General features: G+C 36.8%; 3 protein-coding genes and 1 long non-coding RNA gene across 6 annotated transcripts; all 4 read left to right on the top strand.

Annotated features, from left to right (window-relative positions):
- The first annotated feature begins 440 nt into the window (after positions 1-440).
- Positions 441-2,542, top strand: LOC124209931. 2 transcript variants are annotated; one of them, XR_006881105.1, is made up of 5 exons: positions 441-579; positions 680-1,338; positions 1,419-1,764; positions 1,847-1,931; positions 2,003-2,541. It is a non-coding gene; the product is annotated as an uncharacterized LOC124209931 (long non-coding RNA). The 2 variants fall into 2 exon arrangements; XR_006881104.1 differs by having other exon boundaries at positions 680-1,764; positions 2,003-2,542.
- A 1,813-nt stretch (positions 2,543-4,355) lies between these two features.
- Positions 4,356-6,839, top strand: LOC124209925 (tudor domain-containing protein 1-like). 2 transcript variants are annotated; one of them, XM_046608169.1, is made up of 5 exons: positions 4,356-4,674; positions 4,731-4,837; positions 4,895-5,121; positions 5,189-5,356; positions 6,386-6,839. In XM_046608169.1, exons 2-5 carry the CDS (start codon positions 4,770-4,772, stop codon positions 6,391-6,393), a joined length of 471 nt encoding a protein of 156 aa, XP_046464125.1. In that variant the 5' UTR covers positions 4,356-4,674; positions 4,731-4,769; the 3' UTR covers positions 6,394-6,839. The 2 variants fall into 2 exon arrangements, with proteins under 2 accessions (XP_046464125.1, XP_046464126.1); XM_046608170.1 differs by having other exon boundaries at positions 4,360-4,674; positions 5,192-5,356.
- A 137-nt stretch (positions 6,840-6,976) lies between these two features.
- LOC124209924 lies at positions 6,977-8,635 on the top strand. Its single transcript, XM_046608168.1, has 2 exons — positions 6,977-8,144; positions 8,213-8,635. The coding sequence occupies exons 1-2, from the start codon at positions 7,137-7,139 to the stop codon at positions 8,372-8,374; spliced, it is 1,170 nt and encodes a 389-aa protein (XP_046464124.1). The 5' UTR covers positions 6,977-7,136; the 3' UTR covers positions 8,375-8,635.
- A 1,285-nt stretch (positions 8,636-9,920) lies between these two features.
- Positions 9,921-11,776, top strand: LOC124209926. Its single transcript, XM_046608171.1, has 3 exons — positions 9,921-10,035; positions 10,131-10,201; positions 10,741-11,776. Exons 1-3 carry the CDS (start codon positions 10,012-10,014, stop codon positions 11,051-11,053), a joined length of 408 nt encoding a protein of 135 aa, XP_046464127.1. The 5' UTR covers positions 9,921-10,011; the 3' UTR covers positions 11,054-11,776.
- The last annotated feature ends 405 nt before the right edge of the window (positions 11,777-12,181 follow it).

Below are 12,181 nucleotides of genomic sequence, written 5' to 3'. Positions count from 1 at the left end.
GGAAACATCACGGCATCCAGGCGCCAGTAACAAGTGTCTTATCATTTAAAAGTATCAATATGTCATACCATACATGGCCCCTCGAGAAAGGTCATGTTAACCGGTTCCTTTCATATTTCAACATGAGAGACTTCATTTTTATTTTCTTATTCTTCCCCTGCTGTGTTGGCAACTTTTGATTTCCAGACGAACGGAGCTCGTCCTTTTTAGTATTCAATATGTTCTTTTTAAAGGCATTAGTTCAGACAAGACGATGGTTATCCAACAAGTACTGCGGACACTTCCGAATATCGTGTCTTGCTTAATTTGTGAGTTGGGCTGTTTTTTTTTTACAGATAGTTTCACTTTCCAATGGTAGATGGCAGGGCGTAATGTTTACTCGCCTTTCAAAAACAAAAACAGTTAGTTCAAAATTTTGGAGAAATATTAAACGAAGGCAGGCGCCAGTTACAATTTAATTTCGACGATAATTTCAATAGCGATTCACCTCTTTTTAGCGAAAATCTTGACGTAGGAAAAATCAAAATTCTAGCTTCACTGGAATCTGGAATGGAGGAATACTTCAGTGGGTTCAGACGGGTATATAGTTTTCGCTAGCTATCACAAATCTTAAAAGAGTGTCATTTTGAACCATTCAACAAAGCACAAGTTTTGTTTACTTATGATGATTTCGTTGTAGACCTATCTGGAGACTGCAGTAACGAACATTCATAAAGCAGAAATTATTGGAGGTGTTAAGCACAAATATCAACTCTCTCCTTCTGGACTCAAATTAGTGAGTATATCCCCCCCCCCTCTACTCTCGTTTGAATTGTTTTTGGCAAAAGGGATTCATATGGTTTTTATGGCTGAAGGAACTTACCTCTCTTTTCCGCAGTTTTCCTCATTTCAGTCAAAAAAGGTAACAGTAGAAAAAGGTAACAGTAGAAAAAAGTAACAGTTTGTAGTTCTGGAGCTTAACCTGGATCTCATTCCTATGACAGAAAAATCAGACAGACGATTGTGTTATCTAACAAGTACTGTTGACACTTCCGAATATCGTGTCTTGCTTAATTTGTGGGTTGGGCTTTTTTTACAGATAGTTTCACTTTCTAATGGTAGATGGCAGGACGAAATGTTTACTCGCCTTTCAAAAACAAAAACAAAAAGTTCAAAGGCAAATGTAAAACGAATGACAAGCGCCAGCATGATACCGCCAGTAACAATTCTAACGTTTTTCAATGTGATTCACCTCTATTGAATAAAAAAAATGTAAGAAAAAATCAAAAGATCTCAACAGGGCACATTCTAGCTTTACATTGAAATGGAGGAATATTTCAGTGGCTCAGACAGTGACAGGTATATAGTTTTATACTTTTATGATAGTCCATTTTGCAAATCAAATTAAAGTGTCATATTGAACCATTCAACAATGACAGAGAACACAAGTTGTGTTTACTTGTGATGATTTCGTTCTCATTCTCCTGTCTGAAGACGGCAGTAATGAATATTTATGCAGCAGTTAAATGATTGGAGGTGTTAAGCACAAATAATGACTCTCTGGACTCAAATTCATGAGTATACCCACCTTCTACTCTTGTTTGAAGTGATTGTTGATTCTTATTTGGGTGAAAGGGATTCATATGGTTTTTATAGCTGAAGGAACTTACCTCTCTTTTCAGTAGTTTTCCTCACTACAACAGTTAGTGTAGTTCTGGAGCTTAATACCTGTGGATCTCGTTCCTGTGACAGAAAAATGGTCTTCATGCTCTACTTGTTCAAATGGTATGGTAGACTCTTAATGACATAATGTCACATGTTTTATTGTTACCTTTTCACGAACATTGTTTTTGGTGCCGCACTTTAGGTTTCTGACTGGAAGTAATCATTAAATGAAGCACGATTTTCGACCACGCGATGGGAGAATTTTGCCTCGAATTTTGCTGCTTTTGGTAAATTAAACTGATTTTTTTTTGAACTTTGCCTGAATGGCGGCAAGTTTTAATTAACCTTTCATCTGTAGCAGAATTAAAAACTTCTTCAGAAAATTTTTCCTCGTGTTTGTCGTTAGTTCGTTACTTCACTCAACAGTCTACACAATGTGGCAAGCAATCCATCCAGGACTAATAAGAAGATCTGTAAGCCTGACTGGATGTTGGCTATTGGAAGTCTATGGCCCTAGATTTGACGGATCAGCTAATCATGAAAATGTTCGATGCTAGAACGGGATACTGTGCACCTACAAGTCTTTCCCAGGTTGGTCGCGCACTATCTCGTCTATGCTTTGCGAAGAATCGCACCGTCGCTTTTTCTACTGAGGAAAGTCGACTCTTATCGACTGTCTATAAGAGTCGACTTGTTCATTAGAGTGCGCCTTTTTGAATGCTAGCTTGTATTTTTGTACTGATTATTGTATTTAATCGTTTGAATGTAGGGTTTGAATGTAAAACGTTTGTAGAATAAATATATTTTAAATTTTCGTGTGTATTTTTGATGAACGGTTGATTTTAAAGGTAAATTTAATAAAGGTGATACTCTCACTTGGTGCTGGTTGCTGGACTAGTGAGTAGTGATGCTTAGGATACATTACAAAAGAAGTACAGGAATATACATAACTGAAGCTTTATTTAATTAAAACGTTAACAGCATTTGTTAATATATATTTAGATCTGATTTAATCTAGATTGCGACGAATCGCACAGTCACTTTTTCTACTGAGGAAAGTCGATTCTTATCGACTAGTCTATGAGAGTCGACTAGTCCATTTGAGTGTGCCTTTCTGATAGCTAGTTTGTAATTATTATTGTGTTAAATCGTTTGAATCCAGGGTTATAATATAAAAACGTTTAAAAAATACTTTTATTCTTAATTTTTGTGTGTATAGTTGTACAATGTGGTACAAATTGTTATTCTCAACGCTACATAAGTAATTGATCGCCCCGCCCCCCTCCCGCAGTTATATACACATGTGTGTGTTCATATTTCGCTTTTTCTTACTTCAAATTTTGATTCAGCGAAAAAAGTTGACTTAGAATTGTAATTTTAATGAATTTTCGTCGTTCAGCCGCATAGTAGCGTGCGTGAAAATAAAAATTCGTTCGCAGTTGAATACACATGCGTATGTTCATATTACGCTTATTCTGACTTCGAATTTCGATTCAGCGTAAAAAGTTGAATTAAAGTTGTAATTTTAATTAATTTTCGTGGTTCAGCCGCATAGTAGCGTGCGTGAAAGTAAAAATTCATTCACAGTTAATTACACATGCGTGTGTTTATTTTAGGCAAATTCTGATCTGATATTTCGATTCAGCGTAAAAAGTTGATTAAGATTTGTAATTTTCATTCATATTGGTGGTAGCCTGCGGGAGTTATTGGTTTACGACACTTTTTTTTAGGAAAAAAAGCGCAGTAACTCGCTTACTGTTACAGGGCGGACTTTTTTCAGAAAAAAATTTGATCGCCAAAAACTAAATCCCGCAGGCTACTACCAAAATGAATGAAAATTACACATCTAACTCAACTTTTGACGCTGAATCGAAATATCGGGTCAGAATTAGCCTAAAATAAACACACGTATGTGTAATTAACTGTGAACGAATTTTTACTTTCACGCACGCTACTATGCGGCTGAACCACGAAAATTAATTAAAATTACAACTTTAATTCAACTTTTTACGCTGAATCGAAATTCGAAGTCAGAATAAGCGTAATATGAACATACGCATGTGTATTCAACTGCGAACGAATTTTTATTTTCACGCACGCTACTATGCGGCTGAACGACGAAAATTCATTAAAATTACAATTCTAAGTCAACTTTTTTCGCTGAATCAAAATTTGAAGTAAGAAAAAGCGAAATATGAACACACGCATGTGTATATAACTGCGGGAGGGGGGCGGGGCGATCAATTACTTATGTAGCGTTGAGAATAACAATTTGTACCACATTGTACAACTATACACACAAAAATTAAGAATAAAAGTATTTTTTAAACGTTTTTATATTATAGCCCTGGATTCAAACGATTTAACACAATAATAATTACAAACTAGCTATCAGAAAGGCACACTCAAATGGACTAGTCGACTCTCATAGACTAGTCGATAAGAATCGACTTTCCTCAGTAGAAAAAGTGACTGTGCGATTCGTCGCAATCTAGATTAAATCAGATCTAAATATATATTAACAAATGCTGTTAACGTTTTAATTAAATAAAGCTTCAGTTATGTATATTCCTGTACTTCTTTGTAATGTATCCTAAGCATCACTACTCACTAGTCCAGCAACCAGCACCAAGTGAGAGTATCACCTTTATTAAATTTAAAAAATCAACCGTTCATCAAAAATACACACGAAAATTTAAAATATATTTATTCTACAAACGTTTTACATTCAAACCCTACATTCAAACGATTAAATACAATAATCAGTACAAAAATACAAGCTAGCATTCAAAAAGGCGCACTCTAATGAACAAGTCGACTCTTATAGACAGTCGATAAGAGTCGACTTTCCTCAGTAGAAAAAGCGACGGTGCGATTCTTCGCTAAGCATAGACGAGATAGTGCGCGACCATGTTGGTCTTTCCAATGAAATGAGGTAGGCCAAAATATCTAAAACTTTTTTGTTCATTCATGGTGCTATTTAGAAGTGGAAAAGACTAATTTTTAAATTACATTTTTGATACAACAGAGGTAATTCCCAGGAAATATTTCATTATTCTTCATTAATAATTTTGTCTCATTAACAGGAGGGTTTAAGACATATCTTTAGCAATTATGGAAATCCCATGTCTGTGTCAATGATCAGGAGTAGGAATCAACAACTCACTGCCTTTGTGGAATTTGAATCCCAATAAATATCTATAGATGTATGATTTTTGTAACCTTTATTCATGAAATTTGGGTTTCACAGTGAAGCGGATAATGCAATTATGGGACTGCATTTAAAACCTCCTCTGAATTGGGAGGTGAATTACACTCGCTTAAATGATGAAGTTCCGAATCACTGTCAGCGTTTCCCATCTCCTACAATGACATCGGGAAGACATCCCCTTATGTATTCGGAAATGGGGTTGCAATCCCCAAACTCCAGGCAATCTCCTCGTTTTATCGAAATGAGAGGAACCGATTCTTCTATGGGTATGTGTAAAAGTATTTATTCATAAGGGTCTGTCGTTCATACTAATCGTTCCATTGTTTAAATCAGCAGTTATCCGCCCTATTAGGAATAACTCAATGACTCCAGAATTCCCGACCTGTTCTGTATGCAGTATAGAAGCATTGCTCGTGTGCACGATTTGCAAGACCCGATACTGCTCACCAAGATGCCAGAGAAGTGATTGGCCTTCTCATCAATCAATTTGCAAACCAATACGTAATAGTAGGGGAGACTGGAGTAAAACGGGACGGTTTTCGCTTGCCCCCTATATCTCCCCAACTAATCATTTCATTTCGTTAAAAATTTTTTTTAATGTATTCCCTATTGTAATGTACCCCCCATATTTTTTTCATAATTTTATAATAAACCATTTCCCCATAAAAGACCTTTAAAGTTTACTCAGATTTATGGGAGGAGCCTATTTTTTGGGGTAAGTGAGGACACTGGGGTGGGTGGTAAGGGACGTCCTCCGTTTTCGCCTTAAAAGTCATTAATAAAATTTAAAAAAATTTAAAAAGTGTTCCACTGCATAGACTCTTTGAGTTTATAAATGTTTCAATTAAATTATTGTGTTAATGAACCTTTTTTCTTATATATACAAAAACCCTCTGGAGCAGTAGGACATCCTGCGTTGCTAGGTTGCCTTTAAAAAATGCTGTACGCTGATTGGTCCGTAACTGTCCCATTTTAGGCAAAAACAGCTGTCCCGATTTCCCCATTACGACTCTTTTTTTAAAAAGTTCATACTGTCTAAATGAATTGATCTAAAATTCTAATTTTTGTTTTAAACGATCAAGAAATGAATCAGCTTCATTTCCATATTAAATTTACATGCCATTAGCGTTTATTTCTTTCTATAAACATAAAATGGCGGAGACAAAAATTTCTAAAAAAAAACCGTTTTTTTAGTTTTGTCAATAACTCATGCAGTTATTGACAAAAATCAACCAAATTTCATGCCAAAGTAGATTATACAGATTTACATAACATACTAAAGAATTTTAAAGTTTTATTAACATCTACTATTTTCCCCCCCACTGTCCCTTTTGACCCGGTGTCCCATTTGACTCCAGTCTCCCTACATTACATTTCATATGAAATCATATTTATTAGTTTAGTTTTTGCTGGGGAGGAAAAGACCTTAACTTATTTTTAAACAAGTTTCTGGGGGATAATGACTTTTTAAAAAACTTTTGCAAGTTGAAAGACAAATATTTTTATATTTCTTTCTTTTTTATTGTACAGGGCCCTAGTTACGGAACTGCCAGATGCGGTTTATATGAATGGGATTGGCTCTACAACTCTCCGAAGTTATCCGAACATGCAAAACGGAAGAACGTCAGTTGCCATTCAGCAGTCTCATGACACTTCCTCCGAAGAATTCGTAAGTCAGCATCAAAATAACGATACAATTGAAGATTCCTGCCCCTATACGTACTTAATTAAGGGTACACGCTCTCAAAACCAAAAGGAAGGATCAAATCAATTGTTGTCCGTGACGGTACATCGCAATCTTGAAAATGGGTCTTCAACGAAAATGTGCCCGCCAGAAGTGAGTAGCGTCCAGTCGGTTTCAAATACCATTAATCCCACTCCACAAGGAAGCTCTTTGCGTAGCCCCGAATGGAAAACTAACTCTTCACAATGCAAGTTGGAAATCAGTGGTGCCACATCGTCTCTAAGTAATGGAGCACCTTTTCGAAGCAGCCCATCAAACGTGCGTCAGCGTGAAGCTCACTGGGGATTGCCAGCCGTATCCAAGCCTCGCAATTTGCCTTTGACAATTTATTGTCCGGAGACACCCGATTCACCACCTTCTCGTATGGCATAACAAACCCAATCTACTGAAGCAATCAAGCTCTACGCTGCGAAATTTTCTTCCAAGCAGTTGGAAAAACCACTAGACAAGCGTAACAAAGTGGTTGTTTGCTCAGCCAAATCACCGGACGAGCTTTGGGTCCAGTACCCCTGTTATGTAGAAGAGTTGGAAGAGGTGATGAGGAACGTTACGCTGTCTTCTCCTGATTCTGACCCCGTAATTAATCCAGTGGAAGGACGGCCATGTGTCGCTGTTTTCCCTGAAGACAGCAGTTGGTACCGAGCTCAAATATTGAAAGTACTGCCAGGCAAGATTAAGATCCGCTACGTCGATTTTGGAAATACCATATCAATGCCCAACACTCCTGAATCCCTTAGGAAGATGGAACATCACATTAGCGAACCTCCATTTTATGCCACTAAGGTCAAATTGGCTGATGTTCTTCCATTGAACGGTACCAGTTGGGAACCAGACGTTAGACTCAAGTTCAAAGAATTGGTGGAAAACCAACCCTTCTTGATGGAAGTGGTCCAGATGGATGCCGGTGTCATGTGTGTTCGACTAAAGGATAAAAATGGATTGAATTTGAGCACACGTTTGCTGCAGGAAGATCTCGTAAGAAAAGCGACAGTGGAAATTTCAGATGAATTGGATCGAATTCCTTCGGTGGTTGAAATTCCTCCCAAATCAACTGCTCAACAACTCAGTGTTCAAAAGTCTCCGATTTGTTCTCAAATTCCAAACGAGAACGTTGCCACCGAAATTAATAATGTTTTTCAAATTACTTCAAGATTGAATGGCTTTCGTTTCAAAAAATTGATTTGTGCAAGTGCCCCATCTTGTGAAGTGAAAAGCGAGATAGTGTCTTCAGTGGTGCCATCCGTCAAATCCAAAGATGGGGTAGTTCCAGAAAAATCAAGCGATCTTCTGCGGCAACTGAGCAGTAATGTTTTCCCAACGAATAAAAGTGAAACTTCTTCTCCTGATGCTGTCTCTGGACCCAACAAGGTCGAAGGAACTTCAAATGCCAACACAGCTAGTGAAATTTTCTACAGTGATGGCCCATTCTTGGATTTACCTGAAAGCGGAAGTTTCCAAGCCCTGATCATTAAAGCCGAAGATCCTAAGCATATACATCTGCGTGTCACTAGCGAAGAGATATCAACAAAACTGGCCCAATTAGAGGTATGTCCTTTTACATTCTTCTTAATGCTGGCTAAGGCCTAACTGTCTCATTATTTCCTCATGTATAGGATGCTATGGTAACTTACGCAAATGATTTGGGAGGTAGTCATTGTCCCAAGAAAAATGAAGTCTGCATTGTACGTTTCCCCAATGGCCAGTGGTACAGAGCCTTTTGCGCTGGTTTGGATTCCGATGGCAATCGCTACATATTCCAACAAGTTGATCCCTAGTGGCACTTTTCCTCCCTTGGACGTCCATGGCACGTCTGTACATCCCAGCCATATCTACATCCAAATTGAAAATTTCTGATGGAGACAAGACAGCCATAGGATGTCTAGCAATGATAGCCTAAAGATGTCCTTTTTTTGTCCTTGTTACCTCCAGGAGACATCCGTTAGGTCATCGTTTTTATTATAATTTTTTAATTATTATTTTATTTTATTTTATTTTATTTTTTTTTATTTTTATTTTTTTTCCCTCATGACCGAACATCATTATAGTATAGTCATTGTAGCTGTTGTACCTCAAACAATTAGTAATGTGAAGTTTTATTAATGAGCACTATTTCTCCCTACTTTTTTAGTAAGTGTGTAAAAAAATTCAAAAATCGTACGTAGGGATCACATAAAAATTTGCAATTAAAAATTAGAAAAGAAGAAATGGGGGACTAAATTTGAATATTTTATTTTTTTTAGTACATGTTATCAAACTTCATACGTCAATTAACGTATGTTGCAAATTTAAATGTTTTTGGTGTAGATTTACTATTTTTTATTTAATTTCAAAGTTACTGAAATTGGTTTCCGCGTCGAAATTTTTTCGCCGTATTTAACACGGCGCTTATGGCGCTACGCGTCTTCTTAAAATTAATGCTACATAACAACTAAATAACCTAAAAATCCCCAAATAGTCTAGTTTTGTAGCCAATATAACCTAGTTTACTTTGTATTAATTAGATTTTATGAGAATAACACAGCAGAAAAGTTATTTACATTAGAAAAAACTACCCTTTTTCCAAATTCCAATAGGTTTCGGCAACAAGTTTTGGCACCAAGTTGCAGCGGCCCCCGACAAAATGTCAACCTGGCGGGTGTGTTGTAAAACCTATTGGAATTTTGCGGAATTTGGAAAAAGCCCAAAAAGGGTAGTTTTTTTTTAAATGTGAATAACTTTTCTGCTATGCTATTTTCATAACATCTCATTAATACAAAGTAAACTAGGTTATATTGGCTACAAAACTAGACTATTTGGGGATTTTTAGGTTATTTAGTTTTTATGTAGCATCAATTTTAACAAGACGCGTAGCGCCATAAGCGCCGTGTTAAACACGGCGAAAAAATTTCGACGCGGAAACCAATTTCAGTAACTTTAAAATTAAAAAAAAAATAGTAAATCTACACAAAAATCATTTAAATTAGAAACACACGTTTATTAACACATACAGTTTGATTACATGTAATAAAAACAAAAAAATATTTAAAATTAGACCCCCATTTCTTATTTTCTAATTTTTAATTGAAAATTTAGATGTGATCCCTACGTACGATTTTTGAATTTTTTTCCACACTTACTTAAAAAGTAGGGAGAAATAGTGCTCATTAATAAAACTTCACATTACTAATTGTTTGAGGTACACCCCCCCTTTTTCGGCTAAAATGACTATACTATTATCAACGCCCAGCGTGTCACAGCGAGTCTCGTTAACACACAGAGGTCGCAAACACTAAGCAGCCTATAGGTTTTCATATTATAAATTTCTTTCAGTCTATGGTCTAGTGGTTAGAGTACTCGACTGGTAATCTTAAGGACGATGGTTCAAACCCAGAGTCAGTCAAAAGTATTTCATCAAAAATAAATTAAGATACGCATGATGAAAGACTATGGTGATGATGTGAGTACATCTCTAATAGTGTACCATGTATATAAGCATATGTGTACATGAAAATCTTTAATCTTTGCGTGATTATCGTAATATGATATCCATAGGACATCCTATGGATGACCACAGGATGTACTTTAGATCAGCCACAGATAATCTCGAGACTTGGCATGGAACGGTAATTAAGATGTCCAAAACACATCCAAAGTACAGTATCCTACAAAAAAATCCGAACGGCGATTTTTTTGTTTTGAGCCACCTATCCATATTTCGGGAAACTGTTTGCTTTAGACCTAAATTCGGAAGGCAAGGAACAAAGCGAATGGTGGGAACTGGGAAGAATGAAAAAAGGAGTTATAGGCTCAATTAGCCCATGGCCATGTCTCCACCCCACCCCCCAAAAAATACGAGCAGAATCAGACAGGCTGTCTGGAATTGTCATGGCGCGAAAAAATTAACAACGAATTATTCCCGCAGCCTTTAGGTTTTCTCGTCACTTGTCCAAAAATTGACAACGAGCCTAAGGCTATTCCAGACATTACTTTCTTCCCACCTTTCGCTTTGTTCCTAGCCCCTTAACTTTATGTAAAAAAGCCAAACACAGTTTCCCGATACATGGATAGGTGGCTTAAAACAAAAAAATCGCCGTTCGGATTTTTTTGTAGGATACTGTACATCATTTGGGCTCAAACTAAGACCATGGGTGGATATCCACAGGCCATCGTGTGCCACTAGGGATTATGTCGAGAAGCACACCGTTGACGCTAGTGATATCCGCTGCATTTCGAAATCTATAGTTAACTTTCTGCCGTTTTTGACCCATCTTGTCATTCTTAAAGGAACGGAATCAATGGATGAAATTGAACCTAAGCTCGTTAATCGACTCAAGAAGCTTCTGCATGAAAACACTGTTCATCATGATGTTGTCGTCGTTAGTTGTGACGTAGGGTCTTACATAGTCCAGATCCCTTTGATCAATCAAACACGGTCTTTTGAAGGTTTTACTTTATTTGGAATGTTCAAAAATTGAGAGAATTGTTGACGCACTCGTCTTCGCATGATAATTCAATTTCGACTTTTGTTTTCAAACGGCTTTGTTTTCATATTGCTTGATGTGGAATTTTTTTTCAATTTCTCAATGTTCTTGAACAAGTTCAATGTTGGTGTGTTCTACTGATGTTGTGAACTACTAAAAAGAAATATGATGTTTGTTTTTCTGTTTTGTTTGTCTAAATTAGCAATTTTTGTTGCGATAAAATCTGATATGGGAAATCGGAACTTTTTCTTTTTGTCAATCCAGAAATATAGGTGATTTCGTTTACCAAGTTATACACTAAATAAAAAATAATTAACTAGATTTCAATCATAAGTACGACCAGTTTAAATTGAACAAAACCAAACATTTTACCAGCACCGAAATCGAATATAGGACTACACGAAATTGCTAACGTGGAAGTGTAAGGAATAAACGTTTTCAAATTGACCATCACTATGTAGTAGAAGGGCGTGAGGTGATAGCAATTTCTTGAATTTACGGCGAGCACATTGTAATCACTGGTCGTAACTGTAAATTGGTTTGTTTGCTGACTTGTTAGTGTTATCATTCAAGACAGGGGGAAACACTGCCTTAATTAACTGCGACCGGGGAGATTAACTGGCCAGTGAAGAAGAGTGCGAGGCCAGTTTTAATAGGGAGCGATTAGTTATAGTAGACTTCCTAGTTAGACTCATGACCCTCAAAATATTTATTAAATATCAGACCACGAGCCTTCCAAGTCCCCGTTCGACCAGAGCCGTCCCCTATTCCTGGTATCACAGCGGGTGAGTGACCACCGGTGGGCGTTGGTTAGTGGTTAGTTAGGTTAGGGAAACGGGGCCACAGAAAAGAAGGGAACGCAGATATGCACTTTTAATTTATATACATCTACACAAATTATTATCAGTCTTCGATTCCAGGAATCTCCCATTGGTTTCAGAACAACTATAACAATGGAGAGGGATCAAAAGGGATTAACCTGAAAGGAGAGTATAATTAGATATAATTTTTAAACCATATTGTATTGACAGAAAGCAATACCTCAAATCTATCAATCTTGCTGTCCTAAATTAGAACTAAGTGCTCATCACAAGAAAATCAAAATCTTGAGTGGCCGGAATT

Source organism: Daphnia pulex, chromosome 12 (assembly GCF_021134715.1).
Source record: "Daphnia pulex isolate KAP4 chromosome 12, ASM2113471v1".
In the NCBI taxonomy this organism is placed as follows: domain Eukaryota; kingdom Metazoa; phylum Arthropoda; class Branchiopoda; order Diplostraca; family Daphniidae; genus Daphnia; species Daphnia pulex.
This window is presented reverse-complemented; position numbering and strand designations above follow the sequence as displayed.